Source organism: Gastrolobium bilobum, unplaced genomic scaffold (genome assembly GCF_033153095.1).
Source record: "Gastrolobium bilobum isolate Gb01-03AN ecotype WA unplaced genomic scaffold, APGP_CSIRO_Gbil_v1 utg6862, whole genome shotgun sequence".
Taxonomy (NCBI): Eukaryota; Viridiplantae; Streptophyta; class Magnoliopsida; order Fabales; family Fabaceae; genus Gastrolobium; species Gastrolobium bilobum.
This window is the reverse complement of record NW_026898137.1, coordinates 22,520-37,735: the sequence shown is the minus strand read 5'-3', so window position 1 is coordinate 37,735 and position 15,216 is coordinate 22,520. Positions and strand designations below refer to the sequence as shown.

General features: G+C 34.2%; 1 protein-coding gene across 2 annotated transcripts; it reads right to left on the bottom strand.

Moving 5' to 3' along the window:
* Positions 1 to 270: 270 nt before the first annotated feature.
* LOC133313178 (uncharacterized) lies at positions 271 to 13,619 on the bottom strand. Of its 2 annotated transcripts, XM_061514509.1 has the most exons (21): positions 13,424 to 13,619; positions 12,718 to 12,859; positions 10,167 to 10,223; positions 8,095 to 8,122; positions 7,892 to 8,014; positions 6,568 to 6,679; positions 6,383 to 6,420; positions 6,198 to 6,251; positions 5,738 to 5,806; positions 5,490 to 5,606; positions 5,291 to 5,359; positions 4,700 to 4,779; positions 4,304 to 4,432; positions 3,955 to 4,231; positions 3,490 to 3,579; positions 3,230 to 3,397; positions 2,740 to 2,864; positions 2,517 to 2,649; positions 964 to 1,088; positions 721 to 879; positions 271 to 516 (listed from the first exon to the last, which is right to left on the bottom strand). In XM_061514509.1, the coding sequence occupies exons 2-21, from the start codon at positions 12,810 to 12,812 to the stop codon at positions 477 to 479; spliced, it is 2,088 nt and encodes a 695-aa protein (XP_061370493.1). In that variant the 5' UTR covers positions 12,813 to 12,859; positions 13,424 to 13,619; the 3' UTR covers positions 271 to 476. The 2 variants fall into 2 exon arrangements, with proteins under 2 accessions (XP_061370493.1, XP_061370494.1); XM_061514510.1 differs by lacking the exons at positions 8,095 to 8,122; positions 10,167 to 10,223; positions 12,718 to 12,859; positions 13,424 to 13,619 and having other exon boundaries at positions 7,888 to 7,958.
* Positions 13,620 to 15,216: the final 1,597 nt, after the last annotated feature.

Sequence of the window (15,216 nt, the reverse complement as noted above, 5' to 3'; positions counted from 1 at the left end):
AAATAAAAAGATTCAAAATTGGACTTTTACAAGACAATTTTGTTTCTCACTGACTGTCCAAAGGGAACTAGAATGAGCAGTGAGATATTTTCTGTAAACTTATTCATTCACAAACCATAGCAGCAGCCTAATTATGCATAAAAAAAAGTGATAAATAATGCGGAAAAGATATCATTTATGTATTGGCTTATTCTCCCAAATTTAAGAGACATGACAACAATTAGAAAATACTAATCAATGTAGTCTGTCACAAATTGGATTTAACTGAGAAACACCTCTAATTAATTATACAGCATTGTTGTCACTAACACTAAGAGCGGGAAAAAATTAAAAGAAAAATAATTAATAATTAATAATAATACTAACAGAAAATAGAAAAAAAAAAAAACAATTTCTTACAATGATATATGTACATTTAATCATTATAAATGCATAAATAGAGAGACAACACACAAAATGGTAACTTCTGACTCTGCTCAAGATGGGTTTAGATCCCGTGAGGTATGGCCTTGCCATCTGTTAAACAAAGAACAAAGATTATTCACAAACATATTCCATGCCATACTAATGTGAATATGGGAAAGAAAGAGAGAGAGCCATGCTCTTTGTTTCAATAGCAAGAAGCCACCAATCCCAAAAGCTAGGAAAAAGTGCACCATTAGATAACTACTAATTTTAACAATAAAGTTATTCACAGGGAAAATGAGAACTTCCATAAACCTTGAGAGAAGAAATCTTGCAAGTGGGCTTAAATTGCTATTTGGATGAGGTTCCTTGTTCTGTTGTTTCTTCTGGTTATTGGCTTCTTCAGCTGACTTGGTATGGCTGAATAGTTGACCTGCCAATCCCTGCAGATCCTTTAATGAATCTTCCTGTGAACTGCACACACAAGAGAATGAGAGAGATACATTTACTTTCCTCTATTAGTATGTAATGTGTAATGAATGTTAGTAGAAGGCAAACCTTGCCAACCGCTGAAGCAACTTTTTGACAAGAACATCACAGGATCTAGGCTTTGTTCCCTCCATGTTTATGAAAGAATTGATAACTGCCCGTACGATTGGCCCTTCTGGATCATCCGCAATGGCCTACATAACAAACACTAAACATTAGCAATGGCCTACATAATGAACATAAACATGCTATAACAAAAACCATAACAGATTAAAAATCTATTCATGCAATAAACTAACAAAGCATACAAAAACTTCCATCTTATCAGGCACCAATTTTACTAGTGTCCAATCCTCACTTCCCCCACCCCACCCAAAGAAAACACCATAATAAGTTTCTTCATAATTTAATCAATTTTTTTTCAAAAATAACATTTTGCTTTTAGAATTAAAAGCCTGAGTATAAAAAATCATCATGTAGCTAATAAATAGTAATAATAAATTCAGTGAATAGTCAGTAGAGCTAGTGCATCATACTCTAATCTCGTTTCCAAATAAGCTAATGCCTCATTGTTTTCAACATTAACATATCTGAAACAATTCTAATTGTGCAGCCTTGACGAGCCATCGGCACACCGTAAGATGCTCTATTTGGCATTACATATGGTAAAGAATCATTTCAACCTTAAACTTAAGCTGTTAGATGAAGGTCGCATTAATAGTTTTATATTATATTTCTCTAACATGTTCCCTCACATAAGAGTCTATTGGGCTTGAAAGGTGGACAATGCACAAGCCCGTCTAACTATGCTAAGAAACTCCACATTATTTAATTATTTAAGAAACTCCACAATAGATTGGCGGACGATGTGCCTTAGGACGGAATGGAGAAAAGTTATAAGCATGGTGGAGGATTAGACTCATTGTTATTCCTATGTTCCAGATGGTCCATTTTTAGTCCTTTTCCTCTTCATATCCCCCCTCTTCTTCTTTTCCCTTCTTTTCCCCTTCTTTTCTTTCCCCATCTTTTTTTCTCTTACTTATTTATTTATTTTTATTTCTTTTACACCCCTTTTATTTTTACTTTTATATTATATATTTTTATTATTATTAATTTTTTTTATCTTTTTCCATTTTTATCTTTTTTCAATCCCTTTGTATCTTTCATTTGGGATCATCTACCACCGACCTTAACTAAAAAAAAAAACCACTTCCCGTTAAACCCAACTAGCGAGTGTGGGGTGGAGAAAATCTTTGTACGCAGCCTTACCCTTGTATAATTGCAAAGAGGCTGTTTCCTGGATTCGAACCCATGACCTTTCAGTCATGAATGAACAGTTTTACCACTGCTCCGGTTCGCCCCTTTAATTAGTTTGGAATAAAAGTGTTGTTGATGTTGATTAATAAAATAGGGGTTATGAGAATCGAACTCGTAACCACTTGGTCACAAAGGTTCTTACATCATATAAATAACCATTTCAACCCAAAAACTTAAACTATTAGATGAAGGTCACATTAATGATTTTATATTATATTTTTCTAACACAAACTTAGAATGAGAGGAAGTCATAACACAATGTTTACTCTTAACATTATTAAGGATTCAATACATGTATGGAATACCTCTTTTAATGAAGGAATAAGCAAAACTGATAACGGCACTGATGATGACATTATTTTAACACTTTCTTCATCATCACTAGCATAATGTGATCTTAACATGCCCTTTTGTGCATCAACATAATCACGATATGATCTGAAAAAAAAAATATATTCCTTAAGAATTTATAATCACATCTTTATTTCAGCAATAGAAAAATTACCAGTGTAATTGCTATTGATGTACCTTGAAGAATCAGAGTTGCTAGTCATCTGGTCTCTCTTGCTTTCCTGTATATCGTTGGATTTTCCCCGGGAAAATCTCTCTCGAGCATTCACTTTCCTTAGCCCTCCTTGGATAGCAGCCTTTGCCTGTAGAGACAAACAGGTAAGAAAATGCTGTTTATAAGTAATATCAATCTGACCAAGTGATCTCAAACATGTCAAGTATCCTATAGTAAAAAATAAAATGAACACAAACAAAAAGGTGAAATTTTTTTAACACAAATGCTTAATAAGTGTTTAAGAAGCAAATATACCCAACAAAATGTGTGGGTAACTTGGCAAATATATAACATGGGAAAATAATAAAATGTGATACTGACTGTTCCTCAAATAAATCAAAAGTATCATGGAATCAAACCTATAAACAAGAAACGAGGGGGGAAAAGGGGACATGTTGCCCTACATTAATCAAATCATAGGTGAATCACAACTTATAATGCCAAAAATAGAACCTCAGCAAGATTTGAAGCACTATCTTCCAGTAAGGAATTTGAATTTCGGTCATGAATTCCTAGTCGAGACCTTGGTGTCTGTGGAGAATCAGGATCATCATGTTGGGTACGCAAAACAACAGTTCCACTCGAGGAAGCATCTTCAAAAGAAGCATAGCTGCTGCTAGACTACATTGCATTAAAATTCTCATCAAGTGACTGCACAGAACAGCTATAAGAACTAATCAGTTCTTATGAAAGCAACTCAGCTTGAAAAATACCTGAGAGCTTTGGTCACGATACACAGATGGTTTTGTTCCTTTTGGAGATCGAATAACAACAGTTCCTAATCCATTACCAGACAATTCATCCTGCAAATTGAAGATCTCAGAAGATCAAAGCATGTCCAGGTTGTTTAAAATGAAACTTCCTGAAGTTCATGGGAATTCCATCTTTACTTCATGATTGACACAACTCTTTCACATGATATTTGGCAAAGTGAATTCTCTAAATGATTATACCAACACAAATAGTTTAGTTGTTGTAAGTGTCTGCAAAATGGGTAGCAACATAGGATGGACAGGGAAATTTTTATCAGGGTTAAGCGTAATTATATATTCAATGTTTTATAAATACTAGAAACACCCCAAGGTTCCCCTATGTAGATATGAATGCTCAATATATCATTCAATTCATTAAGTAAACTTCTTTGACAAAGATACAAATGCATAGTAAGAATCAATTACATCTTCAGGGTGAGTATCCAGATGCTCATCGTGGTGAGGAACTCTTAGATTTCTTCCAAAGGAACTTTCAAGTGACTCATTAAGTGCACTTCTATTGGCAGATCCCCCTCGGTAGCCACTCTCTGGAGCTTTTCTTTGGGTAAGCTGATTATGTGAAACTTCAGTCTTTTTATCTCTAAACTGAGGTGGTCGTGAAACACTACGAACTGTTCCAGTACCCTGTGACCCATCAATGCTGAAGTCCCATTCAGAGCTTTTCAGGGTTTTATCCTGACCACTGCAAATTAGAAATTGTCCATAAAAATTCAATATGTAAAATAAAAACGGGTAGCCATCAGTCATAGCCTACCTGGGTCGATCAGTTTCTTCACCTCTTAAATCTCTCACCACCTTCACGGTATCCGATGCCTCCCCTATCCCTCTTGGGCCATTTCTAGGTGTCCCCAGATCTTCCTTTATTTGGTTTTTTGGACGCCCCCTATCATGAAACCACAAGGAATGGTGTTGTCAACCAAAAGCTGGGGGAGAGTGTTTATAACTTTCAATTTTTTCATGGAAAGCATGCTAACAAATGCACAGCAAAAGAGTTTCCGGAGTTAATTCAACATCTCAGCATTTATTTTTCTACAATATATTAACTTCAGAACAAATAAAAGGTTAGAACAACAAAAAATTAAGAGCAAAAGCCAAAATAGGTAGAATTATGTAAATAAAATATAGCCAGATCTTTATCAATAATACGCACCGTATTCTTTCTGAAAGCTTTGGACTCTTCCTAGCATTCCGAATAAAACGGTCTTTGAGAAGTTCCTTAGCACTTGGCCTCTGGAATTGAAGCCATTAAAAGAGGGGGAAATTAAGAGACTGACAGAGAGAGATCAACTTCACCAGTTCCACTTCAAGCCTAGTCTAATAAGCTTCTAATTAGGTAAAACTAAACAACACATCGCATCAGTCACAGGTACAAATTTCAACAGGAAAAATCCAAACAAACAATTCTATTATCCCTGATCTTATTAAATTAGGATGCAAATTTAACAGATCCTATGTCCAATATTTTGATTAATATAACTTATTATTACCTCCCCCCCCCCCCCAACTCTCTCTCTTTCCCCTCACACACACACACCAAAAAAAAGTTCTAGACAAGCATATTAAGTGTCATCAAACAAATGGAATATCTTCTGGATGCTCTCATACAATCCATAAAGTGAACATTTCACTCGAATTAAGGATAAAACTGAACCTGTTCATTAACAATGTATATAAACTACAAGTATGCCCAAGAGAAAGAACACGAAATAATAGTGAGTGTATGGAAAGCATAGATACTTGCCTCAGCAGGAACCTTTTTCAAACACAATGAAACAAATTCTTTCATGGGACGAGAAAAATGGTCATCTAGCTGCAGAAAAGGAGATTAAATGTTAAATTATTTTATGCTGGGAAAAATAACATTTCCATTTGAAAACTTTATTAACTTAAAATAGTTCAAAACTTGAAAGATCGATTTGTCTGATATTAAAGAACACAACCTGTGGAGGATTCTCTCGGGGTATGATGAAAAGCACTCTCATGGGGTGAAGATCAGCAAGTGGAGGCTCCCCTTTTGCCATCTCAATTGCAGTGATCCCCAGAGACCAGATATCTGCCTGCATAAAGAAACTACCGCAGTGATGATTCTAAGGGTCTAAAAAGACAAAGGGAACACTTACTTAAAATATAGAAGAATTGAACCAAAGAAAAAAATAACAATAGACATGTATAATAACTATAATACAACCTTTTCATTATATCCATCTAAATTCTGAATAACCTCAGGTGCCATCCAGAATGGAGTTCCTACAAATGTCTGTTGTTATCAAACAAATTAGCATATGAAGAGCGCTAATTTAGAACTTGAAGTGATTTGTTTAATTGCAGAAAGCATTAGATGCAGTAATTATAGTAATGACATAAAAATATTACAACAATTTGAAATTCATTTTGCCAATTCATATTACAACAAGACACTAAATATTTTGCACCGGATTTCTTTCACTTTGAGAGTTTATACATTGATTTGTTCATCCAATTGAAAAAGGCACAATTTTGTACCCATGAAAGGAGGTTAAGCGCGAGATTATAAATTATAAAATACCAGACATAAGTTTTAATCTGAATGTAACGAAAATATAATATGATATCAATAACCCATCCATGTTATATTTACCAGGGGTTTAACCTTAATGAAATATGTTTACCTTTCTCCTTGATATAGTCCTTGTTAACTGTGCAGAAACACCAAAATCTGCAACCTGGTGACATTTCACATAGAAATTCACAAGCAAACGTAAGTAAGTCCATATCTCAAATTATTATGTGCATCATTTTTCAAGTAAGTCATATAAAATAAAGAAATGGAAACCTCTTTAAGAATAAAACTTACCTTTACATCACCATTCTCACTCAACAAAATGTTAGCAGCTGCATAATTGAAATGTAAATGCTGTCAATCATAAAGCTAATGAAAAAACAAAAGAAAAAGCACATGACTACAAAAGTACATATGGAAGAGGGAAAAGCAGCTTCAAAGTACAGCAAAACCAATTGGGAGAGGGTTGTTCCTGATACCTTTAATGTCTCTGTGAATTTTTCCTTCGCTATGTAGGTAATCAATCGCACGCAGCAAGTCATGTAGAATGCAAGCAATTGACATTTCATCAAGAGGAGGACCTGATTGGAGCTACAGAAGCAAAACCAGCATTAACTCCATTGTAAAACATACAGCCAGGAAATTAATTTTAATAGATATAAAATGGTAAATAGCGTGGCACGCAAAAATTGACCATTCAGAATATGAACTTGCAAGCATAGCGTTTTTTGTTTTAATGAAAGAAGATTTAACAATAGGGAAAGTACAAAGGATGATAAGAAATCTTCCTAAAACCAATAAAAAAAAAACATAGCAAAAGAGATTGGACGTAAAAGAAAAAAGTTATAAGAATGCAAAGCCATAGAAACTAAATCAACCAACGTCAATCTAAAAATTTTATTGCCATTGACAATGATAAGGTTATATTAAAATATATATGGTACCATAGGTAAAGGAATTATAACTAAAACGTTAAATCTTCATTGAAATATGCAACACTATAATCCAGTTTTATGCATATTATTTCTTCGGTCAATTGGAGTCTAAAAACAGGACAGGATAACGTATCTGATGGGTTTCAGTAACCAAGATAAAAGGAAATGAAGCTGAACAACTGAATATATTTCTCAAAGCTGATTCTCATAAGAATTCAGCAACACTACATTTAGAAGAGAAAGGAATTACAGATTAAGGGAAATGACAATAAAATGAAAGGTACTACAGATTACTTGAAGAAAGGAAAAAACAGAAAACATGGTAGCTTTCGAGAGGCTACTGTTCTCAGCTTTAGTGGAATGGGGTTGTGATCCCCTATGTTTCTTCCTAGAGTACACACCCTCAAGGCTGGTTCACGTCTCTTGGTACCCTTTCCCATAAACTCCCAATGAAATCTGAACCTTGGATCTAAGATGGATACCCAGTGCTCAACCACTGGCATTTCCCCTTGGGACGTTCAGCCATATCCCCTGCATGTCTGTACCATACACTTTTAAGTTGTAACCATTTTCTCTTGTCAACAATTGTGCTTGAAGAATCCAAGTAACCATTTTCTCTCTTGGTTGTTCTCTCCTGGGGTAGAGCATTTGGTTGTTTTTTCTTCTTTCTTTTTTAAGGATCATATGTTATCTTCCTAACTCATTGTAATCTTCTTCCCTTTGTCTTATGAATTTATTTAATAAAAAAATAAATGACAGTTCAAGGATAAGCAGGGGAAATTTCACTAATAGAGGCAGATTTTGAGGAACAGTGACTTCAATTTTTGTGCACTGAACAAATAGATGCAAGTGAACAGAAGTAACCTACTAGATCAGCAACAGAGCCGCCAGCCATGTATTCCATTATTATCCAAAGTTTAGTTTGATTGAGAAAGGAACCATAATACTCGGTAATGTATGGACATCGGCATTGTGACAGAACAGCAATTTCCTGAAAAAATTAAACTGATATCAAAATTTAATCATTTGGATACAGCATAAGTGAAGTGCAAGTAATCTATGAAATTATACCTTCTGAATATCCTCAATTTCATCCTCTCTGTAAAGGGGCAAAAAGAAAAGAAAGACAAGTAATGAAGTAGTAAGCAAGAAGTGCAAAAGGATTCTGAGAGCAACACAGCAAAAATATTATGTTTATAATAAGAACCACAACATTTTATGCAGAGAAAATCTCAACTTAAATACTAAATATAAATGAGGCCCACTTGGTTTATCACGTGTTAACGAAATAATACAATATAAAATAATAAAAGTGTCTTCACCTAGAAATTTTAAGCTTCTAGGAGAGTTAGTTGCTTAATATGGTATCAGAGTTTTACGATCTAAGGGTCTAGAGTTCAATTCTTACAGCCCTCATTCTTCTAATAAAAAAAAGTTTATTTCCAAATTTCAAACCCTAAAAATGGCTCTTGATTTGGTGGGCTTATATAAGTTATCCATGTTTCAAATTCTAAAAAAAGGGCTCTTGGTGTGATGGGCTTGTAAAATTGGCATGAGGGGATGTGTTAAGGAAATAATATAATATAAAATAATAAAAGTGCTTTTGCCTAACAACTTAGAGCCTGTTTGGAACATTTTTCTTTTAAGCTAAAAGCTAATTTTAAGCTAAAGTTAAGGAAAAAAGCTAAAAATTGTTTAGTGATTATATAAAGTTGTTCAAAGGGTTTTGAAGGAGAGAAGATGAAATAATCTGTTATTAGGATAGATTTTTAGCGTAAAGAGTAAAAATGATATATACAAATTTAAAATAAAGGTGAAACTAAAAAATAATTATGAGAACTCTAAAAAGCTAGTATATATCTTAAAAAAAGCTCCTCTTGGGAGCTTTTAGCTTTTTCTTTTTTTATTTGTTAGAGCTTTTAGCTTTTTCTTTTTTTATTCATTATAACAAAAAAATATTTTTATAATAAGAGCTTTTGTAGAAATATGTTTTGCTAAGTAGCTGCTTATAAGGAGAAAATAAGCTAAAAATAAGACTTCCTAAACAGGCACTTAAGATTCCCGGAGAGATGGTTGCTTGAAACTAAGGATACATAAAAAGCATGAAATGCATATCATAATGAAGATAAAAGATTTCCATGTTCCATTAATAATGTTCAGCCTTGTAATGGAGAACAATAAATTCAACGGATATGAAAGGATCGGAAATTGTTACTACATCACAGCACCTATTATAGGATGCCAATTACCCTTGTTGGACCCTATTGATTATAATTGTAGGTATTGGATACTATTCTTATCATCAAGAGAAAACTCTGTCTCCTAAGTCAGTCTCTAACTCCATGCTTATTGTGTAAGCCCTACACAATGCAAGAAGTTGTAATATTCCTTCTAATTTACCTATATGACCAAGATTGTCAAGTGCTAAGGAACAAATCAAGCTCTTTGAATTTTCAGTGTGAATTTGACTAGCAATTCAAATTTCCCTATCAGAACTTTGTGTAGAAGCTTACTGACCCAGTGACCTGATCCTTTATGGACTCAAAATGCTTATGTTAGCCCAACCTCACCCCATCCCACCTTTTCCGATATGTAGTTTATCAAAAAAGAAGAAAAAGTGGATAACACGTAGTTTATCAAAAAAAGAAGACGCTAAGTAGCATACAGAATACAGGGAAAATTTAGATGAATAATCATTAAAACCTTTAAACTTAATGTGGGAAGGAAAATGACACATACAAGCACTCCTTTTTTGACAGAGAACACTATAATAAAACTCACTTGAAGAAAAAAAAAAACAGAGATTACTGCTCTTACAGACGTTTTCAATTTTCATTTTAATTATTTGTTCATTTGTTGGGTTGGGTTGTGTGTGTGTGTGTGTGGGGGGGGGGTAACTTCAGGATTTCACCCTCCTAGTACAAAGAGCATATCAAGGACAAAAAAAAGGATAAACTATGTTATTTTTGCAGTGTCGTATGTCCCGAAATTCTAATAGACAGACAATCTTCGACAATGTAATGAAAGATTCTTTTCAATGTATTATTTTAAGGTTCTCTTTAATTGGTTAGTGCCCCTAATATGGCAATACTAAAGTTCCTTGAGTTGGAACATTCTTGAAAGAAGGGGGACAAGAGACTTACGATTCTTCCAAATCGATCACTTTTATGGCAACTTCTTTGTTGAGCTCCTTGTCAAACCTGGAAATAAGATATATGAAAAAGTGACAAACAACTCACTGTCCATGTCTAACTTAAGGCCTGTAAATAAAAGATGTAAAGAAAAACAATAACTAGTTCATCAGACCATGTCATTTATATAGTTTTATTTTATGTTATTCACAATGATGACTGACAACAAAAATGGAAATAATCTTTTGGAAGTTCCTCTGATGTATTCTGTTATTATTATCTTCCTCTTGAAAAATTCTACAAACAATATCCACAAACTTGCTAAAGTAGTTATTGACTTCCATCCTGGCCAGTAAAATTCTATTCACAGATATGGTAACTATACAGCAGCTTAAATAACTGCACATTAGGTTTTAATTTGCAAAACTTAAGAAAGTGCAATGATCATGACTTAGAATCCTAGTTTCAACTTCCTTTTTATGTCCAAAATAAATTAGTTAATTAAACAGAATGATTAACTACGGCCTACAAATAAGAACAGCAGCACTAAACACAAGTATACTTGGCTACCAATGTCTGCCAGCTAGGTAGCGCTCTGGGAACTAGACATTACATGTTAGGAAGTCAGCAATAAATTTACTAAGTATAATTTTCATGCAAGTGTGCCAGGCTCTAGATTGTGACATATCAATTTAAATTCTAAACAAATATAAACACAAAAAGAAAATGAAAAATCAACATAAGAATTGTCATTTTTATGAAAAAGTTAAGCAGTGAAAATGATCTGAAAAGAAAATATCCCAAATCTTAACAACAGAAAACTTAGTCAAATCTTAATGACATGAATAGACGATGTGATTGTGTTCTATAGGTTTACACCAAGGGTCAACCTTTGAGTCCTTGGTGTAAAGAACCAACTCATCCAAAAAGCTTAAGTTGTTAGGTGAATGTCACATTAAGAATTTTATACTATATTTCTTTAACACGCCCCCTCACATAAGAATTTATTGGGCTTGAAGGGTGGACAATGCACAAGCCCACCTACCTGTGCTAAGAAACTCACGATATTAATTATTTATAAATGGAATAGAGGGCGGTGAGGATTTAACTCATGACCACTTGACCAATGAAAGAACCAATTCAACCTAAAATCTTAAGTTGTTAGGTGAATGTCACATTAACGGTTTTATATTATATTTCTCTGACACTTGGTGTTGGACATTCTCACTCAACATATCCAAGAGTCAGCGCCTTAATTCATGCTTTTTTCAGATGATTTAGTTCTAGTGGAAGAGTCGAGAAAGGATATAAATGGTAAACAGGAGCTATGGAGAGAGATTTTGCAATCACATGGTTTCCATTTACGCAGAAGTAAAATGGACTATATGGAATGCAAGTTCTGTAAGACGCGTGCTAGCGTCAGCTTGGAGGGGAAATTCGAAATCATACCATACCAAAAGTCACACAGTTTACGTATCTTGGATCTACCATACAAAGCGATAGAAAAGGACAGCGAGACATAAATCATAAGATTCAAGCTGGGGGATGAAATGGAGGAATATTTCAGGTGTTATTTATGATAGAAAGGTGCTGCTTGATTAAATGGCCTCGCTAAAGAATTGATTTTGGACAGAACACAATGGCATCGTTTGATTCATGTAACTAACCCCATCTAAAGGGTAAAGGCTTTGGTTGTTGTTATTGTTGTTGTTTATAACTTTAGAGTAAATTTTCAAAACATCTACCAATTATCCAAAAAAGAAAAAAAAATGCACATGATCTGCTTCTTTCAAGTAACAAAAAATTGCAAATAGACTTTGGCTCTTACAAATAATTAAACCAACCCCTCTTCAGGATGCTCAGTGTTGTATGTGTACAATATTTTATAAGAATCAATATTTATGATGGAAAACTATCTATAAGTCTTCCATGAGTATAGGGGCAAAGTTCTTGGTCTAGCATTCAAGCTTCCGACAGAATTACATACAAACACAGAGTCCTCCTCTATTGCAATGATTCACAGTAAATACAAGAACTAACCAACAAATATTTATTGGTCAAAAGATTTAGTATAATTTATGCATCAAGAACACCTAACTGTCAACAAAACGCTCAATCTTTATTCTTTAATTTCCAAATTCTGGACAAAGAATTCTAACTAATCCTTGATAAGATATCATCATATACATTCTTAGCTTTTTTGTTTAACAATAAAAATTATTGTTCAAAAATACCATCCAGTCATTTTATAATAATGTTCACATTAAGTTTACCTCCACTAAAGGCTTCTTATTCACACTAGCATCAAATTGCAAATTTCATACATTGTAGTATCATATAATATCAAATAAGCATACGAAGAACAAGTTTAAAATTTTATTAACAAAATTATTCTCAACATTTCACCTGCAGAAGCAACATGGAGGAAAGTCTTGCACTAAGAACTATTAACCCATTGAATAAGCAAAGTGCATATAGAACTACTCCTTTGATTTGAACTCAATGTGCAAGGGTAGTTTGATTTTGCAGGGCATGTTATACCAGTCCAAAAACTAACACCTACCCTTTATAGACGTGTCCAAATGAACCCTGCCCAATAAGCTCCAATGAACTGAATCTTGATCCTGCTGCCTCAGCTAGGCCTGCTACATCATCCATTCTTATAAGCAACTCGTCAGAGCCTCACACACAAGCTACACATACATCTGAAACACCAAACAGGACAGCTGAGAGACACACATGGTAAAATTCACCCACATTCTCCAAATTCCACCATCCAACGTAAAACCAAAGACAAACTTTCACATTCTAAAACACCAATTTCAAAACAGCATTTGTAAGAAACAAAACAAGTTAACCAAAATGAACAAACTTTTACATAATTGCACAACCCCAATTCTGCAGCAACTCAATATCTGGCGGAAACAAACGAAAGAATCAAATTTTATTAAGAAAAAATTATCAGAAGCTACATAAATAATAACAATAAAACACACACACAAAAACACAAAACACATACAATGCAGTGAAACTTTGAACTGAAAGCAAAGCAAAAAATGAGCTTGGTGTGAAGTTGTGAGATAATTGTTAGGTGAAAGTTGAGATTCAAAATTGACTACCCAACAAAATATAATGAGCGATGAAACTGAAATGAAAGCGAAACGGCAACACCCACATCGAGTTTCGAAAAGGGGTCTGCGAGATTTGATAGACCCATGAATCTGTGTGGCATTCGAATATCTTATGGCACAATCGAAATTGAAACTCACCCGAGAATCAGATTTGGGGGCTTTGGATTTGTGGCGGTTTAAGGGATAGATCTGTTGGTCAATTCCATGGGTGTTTCGGAGAACACTGTGTGCGTGTGGGGTCCCAACAACGTTGGTGCAGTTGGGGCCTTCTTCCCAAGAGCAGAACCTTTTCGGAACTTCAATGGATCGAAGAACAACTCTGTGTGTGTTTAATGTTAATGACCAGGAAAATACTTGTCAGTGCTATGATATCGTTATTTTACATAAAATTAAATATAATAATATTTTAAATCTAATGTAATGATAAAAAAAATTAAAATTTAATGTGTTGATTTTGGGTATGGATTCTATCGATATATAATTGAGGTAGGATATCTTACTACCTTAATTTTATATATTTCAAACCCTATCTTTCTTATAGTAATACAACTTAGGGAAATGACATTGTGACAACCAAGTTGTGTTACTACCAAGTGACTACCAATCAATCTTACCATTAAATCAATTATATTGATCCAACGGTTATATTTATTTTCATCTTTGTATGGTCATGATTCCCCAAATTTAATACTTTATATTTATTTTCACCTTTGTATGGTTATGATTTTTCATATTTAATACTTTCACTTTAAATATGGGAAATCATGACCATACAAAGATGGAAATAAATATAACCGTTGGATCAACATAATCGATCTAACGGTGAGATTGATTGGTAGTCACTTGGTAGTGACACAACTTGGTTGTCACAATATCTTTCCCCATATAACTTACGGGATTTATTAATCTCCTTTAATAGAAAATAGCTTACATAATGCATAGAAACAAGTTATGTGGGTCTCACTACTTTTTAAAAATAAAAAAAGAATGGCACAATTTTTTATGCCTCACTAGCATAAGATAATATAATGAGTAAATGTCCAAATTGGTCCCTGACAAAAAACTCGGTGGCCAAATTAGTCCTTCACAAAAATAAACTCGTTAGATAGTCCCTAACAAAGTGAAACAGGACCCACGTTAGTCCTTCTGTCAATCCAAAACTCACGGTGTCACTGACGGTGATGATGTGTCACGTTAAGTGACATGCTGAAGGCAACGTGGGTTTAGGAACGACGTCGTTTGGAGAGACACATCCACGTTGGTCAGACCATTTTTCATAAAACCCAAAATTGCCCCTCACCTAACCGTTGGTCACTTTACCATTTCCCTCTCCTCAAACTTGGACGCTCCATTGTTGAGAAGGAACAGGGTTGTGGAGGAAAAACTTGCCTGCGTTTGGAATACGAACTTTTTCAACAATCGGAGGGAACCGGTGGAAGTAAAATAACTCTCTCCCTTTGTGTGAGGCTGAACCTTTCTTACAAAAAGGTAAGAGAGTATTTAAATCTTGAAACATTTTTTTATTGTTCTTTGTCCTCCTTTGTTTGTGGTCCCCATGTTGTTCCCCTTTGTTTAATGCGTGTTTTTGTCTGCATGCGAAGTGGACATTGTGGTCCATGTTTCCATTTAGGGTTTAGGTTAAAGGATGTAACTACCGGGTGGTGTGGTCCCTGTTTTAGAAAGTGGTCCATGGTTGACCCAGTAACAATTAAAAACCCCATGGAAATCGTTGGAAAAAAAGTTTGCATCCATAAAAAATGTTTGTTTGTTTATTGTTTTGTATTGTTTAAGTGGTCTAACGTGTGTGGCTGTTGGATTAATGATAGGTTTGGTTTTTTGGTTTTGACAGATGTCCGAATACATAGTGATTGTTTATCATCATGGTGGTATTTTAGTCAGAGATGAAGATAGAGTGATGACCTATATAAATG

What these genes read in the sequence shown, in the direction of transcription:
- LOC133313178 (XM_061514509.1), bottom strand. Translation starts at nt 12,812, where the DNA reads ATGGATGATGTAGCAGGCCTAGCTGAGGCAGCAGGATCAAGATTCAGT. An exon ending in GTGATCGATTTGGAAGAATC is followed by an intron (nt 8,123 to 10,166) that starts GTAAGTCTCTTG and finishes GCCCCTTTACAG; the next exon opens with AGAGGATGAAATTGAGGATA. An exon ending in TAGATGGATATAATGAAAAG is followed by an intron (nt 5,607 to 5,737) that starts GTTGTATTATAG and finishes TTCTTTATGCAG; the next exon opens with GCAGATATCTGGTCTCTGGG.